This window comes from Mus caroli, unplaced genomic scaffold (genome assembly GCF_978045245.1).
Source record: "Mus caroli unplaced genomic scaffold, Mus_caroli_1 scaffold_18, whole genome shotgun sequence".
Lineage (NCBI taxonomy): Eukaryota > Metazoa > Chordata > Mammalia > Rodentia > Muridae > Mus > Mus caroli.
Genome location: NW_028227273.1, coordinates 61,639,945 through 61,656,047, shown reverse-complemented (window position 1 = coordinate 61,656,047; position 16,103 = coordinate 61,639,945). Strand labels below are relative to the sequence as shown.

The 16,103-nt window shown below is 46.2% G+C and overlaps 2 protein-coding genes and 1 pseudogene across 2 annotated transcripts in view; all 3 read right to left on the bottom strand.

Annotated features, from left to right (window-relative positions):
* Window positions 1–212: 212 nt before the first annotated feature.
* Window positions 213–629, bottom strand: LOC110284018 (small ribosomal subunit protein eS12 pseudogene; annotated as a pseudogene).
* Window positions 630–1,797: 1,168 nt separating this feature from the next.
* On the bottom strand, window positions 1,798–6,486 carry Ephx3 (epoxide hydrolase 3). Its single transcript, XM_021150039.2, has 7 exons — window positions 6,073–6,486; window positions 5,825–5,910; window positions 5,450–5,607; window positions 5,195–5,323; window positions 2,348–2,451; window positions 2,118–2,254; window positions 1,798–2,023 (listed from the first exon to the last, which is right to left on the bottom strand). The coding sequence occupies exons 1-7, from the start codon at window positions 6,484–6,486 to the stop codon at window positions 1,798–1,800; spliced, it is 1,254 nt and encodes a 417-aa protein (XP_021005698.1).
* Window positions 6,487–14,487: 8,001 nt separating this feature from the next.
* Window positions 14,488–16,103, bottom strand: part of Brd4 (bromodomain containing 4) — an 82,399-nt gene continuing 80,783 nt past the window's right edge. The window contains 1 exon segment of the mRNA XM_021186439.3: window positions 14,488–16,034. Within this exon segment, the coding sequence (XP_021042098.1) occupies window positions 15,966–16,034 (69 nt within the window). The 3' untranslated portion in view covers window positions 14,488–15,965.

Below are 16,103 nucleotides of genomic sequence, written 5' to 3'. Positions count from 1 at the left end.
GAGCTGTTTCCCCGGGGATCTGAGGCAGGCTGAGAGGAGAGTTAACCTGACTTGAATTTGATCATGATAGAGACGGGGGTCACTGGGAGCTGCCCTGAGCTCGCTTCCCTGTTTCCTGTGAGGATTCTTACTTGATGATTAGGAGGCAGCAGGGAGGCACCTCACTCTTTGATATAGTTATTATTTATTTATTTATTTATTTATTTATTTATTTATTTATAGGCAAATGAGCTAAAAATATTCATGTTTTTGCATTTGAAGTACTCTTCAATGACATCCTTAGCCTCAGTCTTTGACAGAGTCCTCAACTGTTACACAACTGCAGTTAGCGGCTCTGCCTGGCTTCCCCTCTCTATCAGCTTTGAGGCTGACCCATTTCCCCAGTTTTTTGTTTTCAGCAACCTTAATTAGGTTGATTTGGTGCTCAACACAGAATGCCTCCACCAAATTCTTCCACCCATCATCAGCTCATCACAGTGGGATGCAAGCACACAGAGATGGGCTTGGTACTTGTCAGAGGCCTAGCACTGGGCTGTCATGGATGAGGGAGGTCCTCAGCACTTTTGTAAAGCAGTGTTGGCATTCATTGCACCTCCAGCAGCAATGCCTTCCTTGGCCAGGGTGGCAGATTACAGGCAAAGCCGAATCTTGAATGCACTGCAGCCTCCACTTCCTCACAACTGCACAGCATCAGGGAAAAGACTGTTGTTATTTATTAAGACATGGTACTTCTGTGCGACCCAGGATGGCCTTGAACTCAACAATATTCCCATCTCAGCTTTTCAAGTGTTGAGATAACAGGGGTGCACCACTGAGACCACCAGGCACTCCCTTTCTTTTTAGGAATTGATTTACTTCTGTTGTCTGTGTGCGGGTACGTGCACATACACTTGAACTCCAACTGCCAGGTTTGGTGGCCAAGTGCCTTCACTTGCAAAACCATCCTTAAACCACCTTCATTGGCAGTCTGTTGCAACTTTCTGCACTTATGTGATTTAGCAGTTAATACACAGTTATTGTGACCAAAACACTGTATTTTTTAAAAAAAGATTTACTTCTTACAGGGTGGTGGTGAAACATGCCTTTAATTCCAGCACTTGAGAGGCAGAAGCAGGCAGATCTCTAGGTTCAAGGCCAGCCTGGTCTACAGAGTGAGTTCCTGGATGGCCAGGGCTACACAGAGAAACCCTGTCTTGAAACACACACACACACATTCTTTATTGACTTTTCTGTATGTAGGAATGTCTGACTTGCATGTCTGTGTGTATGCTGCATGCATGCCTATTGCTCAGGGACAGCAGGAGAGAGTGTCCTGTCCCCTGAACATGGATTTATGGATGGCTGTGAAACTCCATGTGAGTGCTGAGAATAGAACTCATATCTTCTACAAGAGCACCAAATGCTTTTAATCACTCAGCCGTCGGTCTTCCTGGCTCCAGAGACATTGTATTTTTCATAGTGGTTCGTTTTAGCTCATTTACATTTAAATTGACGTATTCCTGTGTGTTAGAAATATATTGGATGCAATATTGAGGAAGACTTAAACATAGACCGGGGGTGGAAAACAAGACAGAAAGGTTAGAATTTATGATTTGTGTAGCCCTTGGGGGCAGGGAGGCTTTGATAAGTAGTAAGACATCCACGCTGTGTGAGGCAAGATACCCACAGATGCTTCTGTGTGTAACTCGGAGTTCTGGGAGTACACCCTGTATGCACACATTGCATGGACTCCCAGGTACACAAGGACAGGGGATATGTGCTCCAACATATCAATGTTAGGCTGGCAAACAAGAGCTTCTAGTCCAGCAGGTCTTGCAAGAAGGCCCACATGTACTGATGCATCTCCTGAGGATGGCTCTGTGGAATCCAGTGCCCACTGCCTGGCAAAATGTGGCTTTCCAACCGGCCGGGCACAAAGTGTCTTCCAATGGCTTCCACCAGCCCCTGCTGGAAGGCAAAGTCTTTTTCCCCCCACAGCAACAGTGTGGGTGTTGACAGTTTCTTGGGCTCCAGGGGGAAGTTCCTGTGACCAAGACAGACAAGTAGATGGAAGAATGACTGCTCTCATTCCCTCTGCCCGACACTCTCCTGAGCTTCTCTCCTGGGTACAACCTTACCTGAACACGTTCCTGTAGTAGTTGATGGGCCCAGTGAGGCATCCAGGTTGTGAGAAGTGATAAAGGAATGCTTCAAGTTCAGAAGGAGTCAGTCGTGGGATGCCGTTCTTTCGGTGAGTGAATGTGTCTTTGAGAATCTGCGTGAACACAATAATGTGCTGGTTTCAGTGCCTAGGTCGCTCAGCCCCGATCTGCCATCCCCTGTTCCTAGACTTCAACCCTCACTGCACCTGGAAGTCAGACATAGACAACAGCTTCTCTGGCAGCCAGGGAAGCTGGAACAGGAACATGTAATTTGATCGGAATATCTGGCCAATGTGGTGGATTGAGTATTCTGGGAAGAGGAGAAAGGATGTGAGTATGGGTTAGAACACCACTACTGCCTGCCTGCCTGTGAAGACAACTCCACTCTGGCTGGGTGCTGCCCTGCCATGTTGTCCTCACAGATACAGACCAGGCAAAGCTGGAGAGATGAGATAGATGGCTCAGGGTTTAAAGTGCATGCTGCTTTTCCAGAGACCTGAAGTTTGCTTCCCAGCACCTCTGTTGGGTGGCACTAAATGATTTATTACACTAGTACATGGGTTCACGGGTTTGTTTGTTTGTTTGTTTGTTTGTTTTTGAGACAGGGTTTCTCTGTGTAGCCCTGGCTGTCCTGGAGCTCACTCTGTAGACCAGGCTGGCCTCGAACTCAGAAATCTGCCTGCCTCTGCCTCCCAAGTGCTGGGATTAAAGGTGTGCGCCACCATGCCTGGCTTAGTCCATAGGTTCTAATGCTCTCGTCTGACCTCCATGACACACACAGCACAGATATATACATATAAACATAAAACAAATAACTCTTACTGGGTGGTGGTGCCATATGTCTTTAATCTCAGCACTTAGAAGTCAAAAGCAGGCAGATCTCTGATTTTAAGGCCAGCCTGGTCTACAGAGTAAGTTTCAGGACAGCCAGAGCTGTACAGAGAAACCCCCTAAAAACAACAACAATAACAAAAAAAAAAAAAAAAACCGGGAGTATCTCCCTCTAAAGCTCCTGGGTACCCTCAGGAGGCACCAGCAGGCTTCTCCTGTTTAGGCCTAATCATATTCCCCCTGCTGCAGGTAATAAACATTTATTGAACACCTACTGTGTACCAGGCTCCTGCAGGAAAGGGTAGGATGAAATGGATTTTGGACACAGTGAAGGTTACAGTACTTTCCAGGAAAGGGATGGGGTGTAGCTCAATGAGGACATGCGATTAGCAATCTTGAAGTTCTAGATTCCATCATCTCCTGCACTCATACCAACTAAAAAAGGTCAAGAAACATTAGAGAGCCAGAAGGAAGGAGCGTCTGATTCCACTGTGGCGTGCTTTCTTAGCTGTCTGTATCCTTGCTGTCAGTGCTGAGTAGAGAGGCACATGCCTTTGATCCCAGGGTTCAGAAGGTAGAAGCAGATGTGTCTCTATAGCCTGAGGCCAGCCTGGTAGATTCAACAAGCCCCATGCCAGCTTAGGGCAACATAGCGAGACTCCTCTCAATAAAGAAACAAAGAAACAAATGGAAGAGAGAAGAAAAAGAAATCAAAGACAGGGGCTGGTGAGATGGCTCAGTGGTTAAAAGCGCCGACTGCTCTTCCGAAGGTCCAGAGTTCAAATCCCAGCAACCACATGGTGGCTCACAACCATCCGTAACGAAATCTGATGCCCTCTTCTGGAGTGTTTGAAGACAGCTAAAGAGTACTTACATATAATAAATAAATGAATCTTTAAAAAAAAAAAAGAAAGAAATCAAAGACAGACATCGTCTCCTCTGCCTCAGTTTCCTCAGTTGCTAGAACATGAAGCTAGCAACACTTTCATCAGCCCAAGAGCTGGTGAAAGCATGGTGACTTCGTATGCAAGTTTATTATAGGCGACTGGCAGGCACAGGTTGACCACCCTCATCCAAAAAATTTAAATGCCCCCAAATCTGAGGGGACACTGTAGTCACTGTATTGCCTTGGCTAACTTGGAACTCACCATATACACCAGACTGGCCTTGAACTCACAGAGATCCATCTGCCTCTGCCTCCCAAGTGCTGGAATCAAAAGTATATGCCAGGTATATGCCAGCTGGCATCTAATGGTTCAATGTACAGTTATGTGTCTGTGTGTGTGCGTGTGTGTGTGTGTGTGTGTGTGATGTTTGTTTCAGACAGGAAACAACATAGCCCAGGCTCCTCTCTAACTCATGATCCTCCTGCCTCAGCTTCCTAAGCACTTATTTATTTACTTATTTTTAGACTTAATTCATGTTTTTGTTTGGTTTGGTTCAGTTTTATTGAAGCACTCTATATGGAAAACTCATGGAAATCCACCTGCCTCTGCCTCTCAAGTTTAAAGGCATGTATCTGGCTTCTTTTTAGACTTAATTGTTTTTATTAATGTTTGTTATTATTTACATGTATGTATTTGTACCACATGTGTGCCTGGTATCCACAGAGGTCAGTTTAGGACATTTAGAGCCTTGGAATGGGAGTACAGTGGGATACCATCTGGACACTGGGAATCAAACTTGGGTTCTTTGAATAACAAGTGCTCTTCTCTGTTCAGTCATCCCTCCAGTCCCTGCCCCATCAAGTGCTGATAGAAATAGGTATATGCTAGTATAGTCAGCTCCACAAACTTTCCTTCACGTACAAAATCACTAAGGTTATTGTATGAATTTCTCTCAGTCTACTCAAGTCTAGGTATAGAAAGTATATAGGAAGCATAAATTAATGTCAAGCTCAGAGCTAGGCTCTAGCAACAAGATATCTATCTGACGATGTGTGTAAACACTCTAAAAATAAAAGAAAACAGAAAATCAGAAACACTCCTGACCCAGGCTTTCTTCTCCTTCCTCTCTCTCTCACTCTCTCTCAATGCTGGAGATGACATCTTTTCTCATATAGTAAACAAATGTGCAACCAGTTAACTATACTCCATCACCTCCAACCTGAACGTGCTCAAGACAGTTTACATCACTCCTAAGGGTACTATCACTTATCCGGGTCCCCAACACGGTGCCAGGTCACAGGTGAATACACAGGCTTTAGGCATAGTCCAACACACCTTGGATCACTGACATGGGAGGACCATTGGTCACAACCATACGCTCCACTAGGGATGGGTAGTAGATGGAGAACTCCCAGGCAAGGGAGGCCCCCCAGTCGTGGCTCACGAGGATGCACTTGGAGTACCCTGGTGGTGGGAAGAGAGAGACACAATGGTATAAGATACAGTAGGGATGAGGTAGACGTGTAGGAGTAGGTCTCAAAAGGAGCAAAAATGAGAAGATGAATGAGTATATTGGGAACTGGCTCATACCAAGGCCTAGGATGATATCCTTGATGTCATCCAACAACAAGTCAATGGTGTAACAATCCACTTCCTTTGGAGCATCAGAGGGACTATAACCACGCATGTCTACAGCCACTACATGGAAATGGCTCTGAAACTCTCGCAGCTGGTAGCGCCAGCTGAACCTGTTGGGTAAGGGAGTTGGGAGTTTAGTCAGCAGAATGCACCTCCTATACCCAGCTTTGGGGCATCCTACCTTTCTGCTCTGGACTTCTTAGGAAGGAAATAGTGGAATCCCAGGATTACTCAACCCTACCGGTTCCCATTTCCCGAGTACCTCATAGTCAGAACTCTACCTTTCCCTAGTCCAGTGAGCATCAGGATCCAGGGGCCCAGACATACCAGTTCTCTGGGAAGCCATGCAGAAATAGCATGAGTGGCCCGTTGCCATGACCAGCAGAGACATAGTGCAGACGCAGGCCGGAACTCTGCAGAAGGACCCAATCTAAGTAAGAGCTGAAGGGTAAGGAAATATGGGAGCTTCCTCCCTAGACTTGAACACCCAAGGATGATTCAGATCCGACATTTCAACCTCCTTTCTTCAATCCGCATCCTCCCCATGAAACCTACCTTCACGGAGGAACACTCACCCTGAGGGTTAGAAAGCAATGCTCGCCCAGCGTGGGGTCTCTCAGGCACTCTGGGGGAGACAACCTCTGGCGGCCGCAGCAGCCCCTGCGAGGATGGCACATCACATGGGTGAGGGCGATGCAGCTATAGACAAACGCGGCCACCAAGGCAGCCAAGTACACCAGGCTCATCACCAGCGCTCGCAGCAGCTTCAGCGAGAGGCGTGAGGGTGCGAGTAGCGCAGTCACCACAAACTCCGGCATATCCTTGCGCTCTGGGACGTCTACAGAGCGGCCTTGGTCGGAAGACTGAGCCGGGGATGCTGGCGCCAGCAGCCCACCACCTTTGTTTTGGGATTCCACCGTGCTATCGGAGTCCACTGGACCGGCCGAAGAAAGAGATGCGCGGCTCGCACAGATACTGCCACCTTTCATGACTCACTCTAAAGTGGCAGCTAAAGTACCTGGGCAGAACGAGACACTTAAGAATGAGGGGGGTGGGGGTGGAGTCTGCGAGGACCTGGTTTCGGAGGTTGGGGAAAGAGGGACCGTGGGCGGAGCCCTAGGACATGCTGGATGGAGTTTAAACAGGAACAGAGAATTAAAATGATTTCTGTAGCAGGTGGCAGTGTTCAGGACCTAGAAAAAGCTCGGCAGGTAAGAGCACTTGGCAGCACACCTGCCCATCTAACTTTGATCCCAGGGAACCACAAGTGGAAGGAGAGGACTGACTCTCAACTGTTCACACATATACTGCAGCACATGCACCCCTCTATGCTTTAATCTCAGCACTCAAGAGGCCGAGGCAAATGGATCTCTGAGTTCAAGGGCAGACGATTTATATATAAAGTTCTAGACTAGCCAGAGCTACAACCCCCCCCCCAAAAAAAAAAAAAAAAAGCAACTGGCAAAGCTCTAAGGAAGGAGAGTTGAATCCAGGAGGAACGAAGGGAGGAACTCTGAGATGGGTGGAGCTTGGAACTCTGAGATGGGTGGAGCTTTGATCAAAGGAGCATGGCATATCTAAGGTAGAGGTTAAGGGGTGTGGTTTATGAAGGAGGAAGGGGAATTAGGTGGAGTCTGTATTTGGATGAGAAAGACTGATAGGCTTGTTGGGTAGAATCTAGACCCAAGAATGAGTCTGTGCTGGAGCTGGAAAGGGGCTAGAAACTAACGTGAAAGTGAGAGTTTAACAAACCCAGAAGTGGAAGAGCAGACAACGTTACATAGCTGGGATTGGAGGTATGTGTGGGCAGTAGGAGTCTCACCGTGTGCCTTCCAAGCTAGAGGGCTTGACCTAGAAGACCCTGCCCTGAATGAGACCCATTGTCCTGGTTCCAACCCTTCTTTGTCCTCTCTTCTCGTTGGCTTAGGGGGTCCATCATCCAGCCGGCACTGGTTTCTAAGGACAGGTGGGGGCTTAAGTGCTAAATTGCCAGAGTTGAAGGCCAAGCTCAGATGACAGCCAAGGGCAGACCCTGCCTCCTAGAGAACAGGCTGGATTTGAAACCTGGAGCTGGCCTGGGCATATTGGATTACAGAGGTTCTGGTTGAAAGAGGAAACAGGGCAGTGCCTAGTATGATGGGGCATCGTGTCAAGCAAGCATTGTGTCTCAGTAAAGAGCCTGCTTCTTTTGCAACCTTTCCCAAGATCTTAGACTACTTTAGGGACACCCATTATTTAACCCGATAGTAGCCCTGCATTATCCTCACAGTACAGATTATGAACCTGAAATTTGGGGGTGAGGTCATTTTGCCTGAAGTCATACATCTGGCTTAGCAGCAAAACAACGTAGAAGTAGCAATCTGTGCTTCATCCAACACCAAGGCTACTGGCAAGCTTTCAAAATCTCTTCTGGTGTGGTTACTTAGATATCTAGAGAAATATTAGGTATTTAGAGAGATACACTTCTTTTTTTTTTATCTTTAAAAGTATGTATTTGAGGAACAGTCCTTTCTGTTGTAAAAAGCTCAATTTGATGAAATTCCAGAAGAAATTTCATTTTAAAAACATTTTAGACTTTAGACACATAAGGAGAACAGTCACAGACTCTTTAAATCAGGAACAATGATAGCATAATGCCCTGTCATATCTGGACCTAAAGTTACAGCAGCCTGTCATATTTATGGAAGTAGCAATAAAATCAGTACTGTAACTTCATTTAAGGGTCTGCTTTGCTATTTTATTTTGGCCTGGGGTATATTTCAAAATTAATGTGATCATTAAAGTCCATTACATTGTGTCCAGGACAACAGTCATCATTTCAGCCATCATCACTTTTTTTTTTAAAGATTTATTTATTTTTATTATATGTAAGTACACTGCAGCTGTCTTCAGACACTCCAGAAGAGGGTGCCAGATCTCATTATGGATGGTTGTGAGTCACCATGTGGTTGCTGGGATTTGAACCTCGGACCTTTGGAAGAGCAGTCGGTTGCTCTTACCCACTGAGCCATCTCACCAGCCCCACTTTTTTTTTTTTTAAAGATTTATTTATTTATCATATGTAAGTACACTGTAGCTGTCGTCAGACATTCCAGAAGAGGGCGTCATTACGGATCGTTGTGAGCCACCATGTGGTTGCTGCGATTTGAACTCAGGACCTTTGGAAGAGCAGTCAGTGCTCTTACCCACTGAGCCATCTCACCAGCCCCAGTACTCATCACTTTTAAAGGCGCAGAGTGGTAGAGAGAGAGATACACTTCTGTAGCTGCTTCTATTTCTCCAGTACTAGTGACTGAGCTTAGAGCCTTCCTCAGGGAGGGCAAGCACTTCAGCAGGGAGCTTCACCCTTAGCCTTAACAAAAATCACTGAGGGCTGGAGAGAAATTAAGAATTAAGAGCACTAACTGGCCGGGCGTGGTGGCGCACGCCTTTAATCCCAGCACTTGGGAGGCAGAGGCAGGCGGATTTCTGAGTTCGAGGCCAGCCTGGTCTACAAAGTGAGTTCCAGGACAGCCAAGGCTATACAGAGAAACCCTGTCTCGAAAAACCAAAAAAGAAAAAAAAAAAAAAAAGAGCACTAACTGTTCTTCCAGAGGTCCCGCGTTTAATTCCCACCAACCACATGATGACTCACAACCATCTGTAATGGGATCTGACACCTTCTTCTGGTGTATCTGAAGACAGCTATAATTGTACTCATATACATAAAATAAATAAATAAATAAATCCTTGAGTTTACTCAGCTGTTTAAAAAAGTGACACCATGAAATTTGCAGGCAAATTAGTGAAACTAGGAAAAAAAAATAATCCCGAGGTAGCCCAGACCTACAAAGATAAAGATGATATGCATTCACTTACATGTGGATATTAAGTAAATGATAATGGATTCACCTATATGTAGATACTAAATAATTAAATAAATGATAATCTACAATCTGTAGACCCAGAGAGGTTAGGTTAAGAGGAAAAGAATAGGAGGACACATGGATCTCCCTGGCAGGGATTTTAGAACAAATTTTACTGGTGGACTGGGGGCAAGTAGGGATGGACATGAGAAGACTAAGTAGGGAGGGGGGAGAAGTAGGGTTGCGAGAGGGAACAGGGAGGAGACGGTTGGAATTGAGGGACATTTGAGGGATCATCCTAGTGCAATGGAAACTAAAATATATGAAGGCGATCCTAATGAGGTCTCCTATGACTGGGGATATGGAGTGCCAACTAGCCATCTCTTGTCACCAAATGAGGTGACAGGACTAGATTCCAGTACCAGGACTGAATTGCATTTAATAGTTATTGGCCAAGGAGTTCCCAGGAAAATCCTGAAACCACCTAGGCTGTTGCTAACTAAGCCAATGTGTGTTGCTCTCCACACACTGACTGCGGTGCCCCATTGCAGAGAATGACACCCACACAACTCACTGAACATGGAGAAGTACAGTTTGTTGGAGCGTTCACCCCTATGTTCTCGTGTCTTTTGTGCACGGAAGGCCTTCTTCTGCATAAACACCAATTCAGCCACAAAACCTTTGACCTACAATCTGTCCTGCCTACAATATGCTAGTGCAACGGTGGCACAGCATGTCTTGTGAGAATGTCTTAAGGCCCACTCCACAAGAGAGAGAGCATACCCAGTACTGCTTGCGTGACCAAGAACCAGAGACGAGATAGCCCAGAGACCTATGGTAAAACCACACTACTGATCTAAACACACACACACACACACACACACACACACACACACACACACACACACAAATAACATGACTCTTAATGATACTCTGCTCTACTCATAGGTCAGTGCTGTATTCAGTCATCATCAGAGAAACTTCCTCCTGTAGCAGATGCGGACAGATGCAGAGACCCCACAGCTAGCTATTGCACCTGAAGACTCCTTGGACCACTCAGCCTATCAAATCCTTCCCCCTCAGAACTCAGGGGACTGGAGAGCCCGAGGGGATGACAGACACCAGAACAAGGGCGGGCATCAAAACAAAGCAAGGCTCATTCAAGAGACTGAAGCAGCAAATACATACACTGGTCTGTACCAGGTTCTGCTTTCAGCTTCTCTTCCTTTTTCTGGTCCCCAGCCCCCACCCCCACCAGTTTCTGTATAGCCTTGGCTGTCTTAGAACTCACTCTGTAGACCAGGCTGACCTTGAACTCAGAAATCCGCCCAGCTCTACCTCCCGAGTGCTGGGATTAAAGGCAAGCGTCACCACTGCCTGGCTCAGCTTAGTATTTTTATGTGAACAAGTGGGTCTCTGATTTTTGTGCCTGCTTTTTGAGGCTTTTCCTTCTGTTGGGTGGCCTTGTCCAGCCTCAATGTTATAATTTTTATCTTGATTGTATCTTTTTTTTTTTTTTTTTTTTTTTTGGTTTTTCGAGACAGGGTTTCTCTGTGTAGCCCTGGCTGTCCTGGAACTCACTTTGTAGACCAGGCTACCCTCGAACTCAGAAATCCGCCTGCCTCTGCCTCCCGAGTGCTGGGATTAAAGGCGTGCGCCACCACGCCCGGCTGATTGTATCTTTTTAAAAAGTTATTATTATTATAAACAAGTACACTGTAGTTGTCTTCAGACACACCAGGAGAGAATGTCAGATCTCATTATGGATGGTTGTGAGCCACCATTTGGTTGCTGGGATTTGAACTCAGGACCTCTGGAAGCGCAGGTGGTGCTCTTAACCACTGAGCCATCTCTCCAGCTCTCTTGATTGTATTTTGTCTTTTTTTTTTTTCCCCCGAGACAGGGTTTCTCTGTGTAGCCCTGGTTGTCCTGGAACTCACTTTGTAGACCAGGCTGGCCTCAGAAATCCGACTGCCTCTGCCTCCCCAGTGCTGGGATTAAAGGTGTGCGCCACCACGCCTGGCTTTCTTTTTTTTAATGTTTTTTTTTTTTTTAGGTTTTTCGAGACAGGGTTTCTCTGTGTAGCCCTGGCTGTCCTGGCACTCACTTTGTAGACCAGGCTGGCCTCGGAACTCAGAAATCTGCCTGCCTCTGCCTCCCGAGTGCTGGGATTAAAGGCGTGCGCCACCACGCCTGGCTATGTTTGTTATTTTTTTTTAAATATTTATTTATTTATTATATGTAAGTACACTGTAGCTGTCTTCAGACACTCTAGAAGAGGGAGTCAGATCTCGTTACGGATGGTTATGAGCCACCATGTGGTTGCTGGGATTTGAACTCTGGACCTTCGGAAGAGCAGTCGGGTGCTCTTACCCACTGAGCCATCTCACCAGCCCTTGTTATTTTTTAAAAGTCTATTCTTTTCTAATGTGACAGAAAGGGAATGGATCCAGGGGAAAAGAGGTAGGGAGGAAATGAAAATAGGAGGGGAAAATATAATCAGGATATGAATTATATGAGAAAATAATCTATCTTTAATAAAAGGAGGAAAAGAAAAGCAATCATTACAATGTATTAGGGATGCCCCCACCCAGACTGACTCTTGCAACTATGTAGCTCAGGATGGACTAGAACCGCCAACTGTATCTAAAGTTTTGAGACAAGGTCTTACTTACTCGACTGCTCAGGATCCTGCTTCAGCCTCCAGAGGCCACCACGCCTGCCTGGCTGAATGGCTAGTTCTTTGAGACGGTGTACCTTAGGGCTGGTCTCAAACACTTTACCAGGAACTTTTGAGCCTCCTTTCCTTTCCTTTCCTTTCCGAGTGTTAAGAGTTACGGGGGCGCATTAGCATGTCTGGTTTCTGCGATGCTACAATTGAACCCAGAACCTCAGGCATGCTTGGTCAGCACTCTACCAGATGGGCCATATCCCTTTTCAAGTAACTAAATGCCTCTGTACTACCAAACAGGCTACTAGGCTAGTGACTAGATATTTACTGTTGAAGGACCATGATCATACCCACAGTGAATGGCCACACACATTGTTCTGCTTTAGTCAACTGTGCATGTGAGTAGAGTTTCACTGCTTTTATTATTCTAAGACTTAGCCATCTTTCCTATCCTTCTTGCATGATTAACCAGTATTGTTTCTTTTCTCCTTTTTGGGGGGTGGGTAGGGCGGGGCTGGCTACTCAGACTTCCCCTGCCTCCTCTACCCCTCCTGAATACTGGGATTATGAGTCACTACTACACCCAGCTAACTTTATAGTTTTTTTAAAAAAAGATTTATTTATATTATGTGACTACACTGTAGCTGTACAAATGGTTGTGAGCCTTCATGTGGTTGCTGGGAATTGAATTTTAGGACCTCTGCTTGTTCCGGTCCAAAGATTAGTTTTTTATTATACATGTAAGTACACTGTAGCTGTCTTCTGACACACCAGAAGAGGGCACCAGATCTCATTACAGATGGTTGTGAGCCACCATGTGGTTGTCAGGATTTGAACTCAGGACCTTCGGAAGAGCAGTCAGTGCTCTTACCCGCTGAGTCATCTCACCAACCCCTAGTTTCATTTTTAATTTCATAAAAATCAATTCTTTGGTTTTTCGAGACAGGGTTTCTCTGTGTAGCCCTGGCTGTCCTGGCACTCACTTTGTAGACCAGGCTGGCCTCGAACTCAGAAATCCGCCTGCCTCTGCCTCCCGAGTGCTGGGATTAAAGGCGTGCGCCACCACGCCCGGCTAAAATCAATTCTTTGACAATCCAGTTCCCAGGATCTCTCCTGAGCCCCAGCTTGGCTCTTGTGGCTGATTGGCATCTAGTAACTTCCCTTCTTTAACTCTACTATGCAGTCTTGTCTCTAACCCCCAACTCACATCCATTTTCCAATTCTACACTCAGAAAGACATCAGTAACCACAGGAGGTTAACTTTATACTCAGTACAAATGTTTATTTTTGCAATGAGAACTGCACAAAAAAAAAAAAAAAAAGAAAAAGAAAAAAAAAAAAAAACACCCCAAAACAAACCCTTTAAGTATATAAGTGAAAAGTCTATGAAGTCCGTTCTACAAATGTCTAAAGTATTTTAATACAAGTCTCAGATTCACTGACATAATTATTGGCCGAGCGACCCGTGCATACAGTACAGTGGGAGCTTGTACACATCTCTTATTCTTGTATAGGACTAAGATGTCTAGTACTGCAGGAAGGATTTGAAAATGGTCAGAGAAATCAAATAGATCCCAGTTCTAATTACAACCCAGTTAACACCCATCAGGAAGGTGTGGAGGCCATTCAAAACTTGAGCATGAAGGTACAGCTGAAACCATTTCCCCACCTCAGCATGGGGAAATACCTGAACAAGAGAAACACATGAGAGGGTGGGATGTGGTAGAGGACACCTCAGAGGAATAAAACTGCCATTGCTCTATCACAGTACTCTATGAAATTTCTGGAGCAGGACAGGGCCTTACGGACAGGGAGGTGAGTACTGGCTGGGTACCAGAACTGTGCCTGCGTTGTGGTTTGGCCTTTCCGGAAGGTTGAGGAGTAGGAGATAACAGATCAAGAGCGCTAGAAATGTTTCGGTCAGCTTGTCTCTGCATACGTATAATGATTTATCGTACATCAGAGACTGTTCTTGGGTGTGGGGGCATGTGTGAACAAGTGGGCTCGAGACAGGGAAGCCATCTGGGGGCTTTCTCAGAGGAAATGTGTTATATGTGTGGACAGAGATCCTATTTAGAGGAAGTGTACATTAACTAAGAGTATGTGGTTAACCCTGAGCTTAAATCAAACTAGGAGTTAGGTAGAGGCAAGCATGGTGGGAAAAGTGGCCCCCAGTCTTGTGTGAAGAAGGGACTAGGATGGAGTAGGACCTTCAGTGAGGATGTGGTCTCACTGCCTCATCACCACCCAGTCCAGGGAGTTACAGGGTATCTGGCTCCCTATTACAACTTCAGTGTGGGGGAACTCTGAGCCCAAGCAGCTCCTGCCCAGGAAAGGCAGGACTGGCCACTGGAGAGTGGCTCTGTATCAACTGTTGGTAAGTCTTACACAAAGGTGCATGGGAACCTGGGCCTAGCCTAAGCAAATTAGAATACCTAGTTGGTTCACAAAGAAATTTCAGGGAGACACCAGGATTAAAAAAGAGAGATGTGTTTATTCCATGATCAGTACAGACCAAATGCATATTTACCACATGAAAGTCAAACCAGTCAGTGACTCCAGAGTTTGGCCAACACCGAGGCACCAGCACTATGGTGTAGAGTGGGTTCTCATGGCACATGTAACCTCACCAGGGGCTCCAATTTAAAAACAAAACGAAACAAAAATACTAATAGGAAGGAAGGCGCAGCACACTGGTCTCACCAGGTACTGGGTGGGGACCTCTGCCTCAGTCTGCAGCCCACCAAAGCCTGTAGACCTCCCCAGGCTCTCCCTTTCTTGGTAAAAACAAACAGATTTGACAATAAAAAAACAAAGAAGCCAACAAATAAGGGGTAGAGGGAAAAGAAATTGCAGCTTTCTGGTTTTATAATTAAAAATGAGACTAATAAAGTTTGAAACTGAATACAAGCAGGATTTTTTTTGTGAGTTTTGGGTGGTTTGTGGGTTTTTTTGTTTTTGTTTTTTTACACCAGTTTGGTGGAATCACCAACAAACTTCAAACAAAGATATGCCAACTATGTTCACTATACAGTACAGCCACAGTCACACACTACCCACAGCGCAGTGGGAGCCGCCGCTCACTGAGGAGACGATCACACCATTTGGAGATAAGCAGTGCCACTGTGTCTGAGGAGAAGAGAGTTAAAAATAAAATAGAATTCAACAACAACAAAAAATATATATATATAGGAAAAAAATAAAACAAAACAAAATCAGAAACACAGGTGGGAAGGAACTGACTTTGGTTGGTGGCCTTACTCCCCAGGCGAGGCCTGTCCATACATGTGAACAGTCACCCCTGTCCAAACTGCCATGGACACACACTTCCACGGCACTATTCCCTTTTGCACAAGCGAACACTTATAGAGAGCGGCTCTCAATTAAAGGCTTGTGGGGGAGGGGAGAGGGTCTGTTCAAGGCAAAGTCAGTGCCAGCAAGGGGTGGGCCAGTGCCTTGCTGCTCCAGTCCACACAGGCTTGCCCTGGCCTCCTGGGAGTGGGCAGCGATGGCTGGGGTGTGAAGGACTCCCAATGGGTAGGACGTCACAAACGTCATGTTCTCAGGGACAGAAAACCAGTCACGGTGGCGGCAGCAACAATGTCCTGTGTATACTGTGTAGTCAGACATTTGGCGCAGAGAAGGGCCTCTGCCCCGCACGCGGGGAAGCAGGCCTCAGGTCCAGCCGGCACTTGACTCATATTGAGACGTGCCCTGAACTGACGTCCTCTGACGGGGTGACATGTAGTAGGACGTCTGTCCGGCTGGCTGTAAGGCAGATGGGCTCTGCGATCCTCAGCTGCCCGCCCGTCAGGCCTGCCCCGGGCACAGCATGCAGGAGAGCCAGGCCCAGAGACATCCCTGGCTGCTGCTGCTTCCACGGCCGCCCCTAACACTATGGATGGAGAGTCAACATTTTTGCCAGAAAAAGTCAGAAGTCACCTGGGTGCTCTCAAAAAAGATTTTCTTCAAATATTGACAAAAGATCACTCTGGAAATTCATGTCAATTGTAGCTGCCATCTGGAGGGGGAAGAAGGAGGAAGAGTTGAGTTTGGGGTACCCTGCCCCACCTGCTCCCCATACTGCATG

Bases quoted from the DNA above. Each gene is read 5' to 3' on its own strand.
- Ephx3 (XM_021150039.2), bottom strand. From the start codon at position 6,486: ATGAAAGGTGGCAGTATCTGTGCGAGCCGCGCATCTCTTTCTTCGGCC. The intron at 5,911-6,072 runs GTGAGTGTTCCT...GTCCTTCTGCAG, and splicing joins ATTGCTTTCTAACCCTCAGG to AGTTCCGGCCTGCGTCTGCA. The intron at 5,324-5,449 runs GTATGAGCCAGT...TCCCACCACCAG, and splicing joins GGATATCATCCTAGGCCTTG to GGTACTCCAAGTGCATCCTC.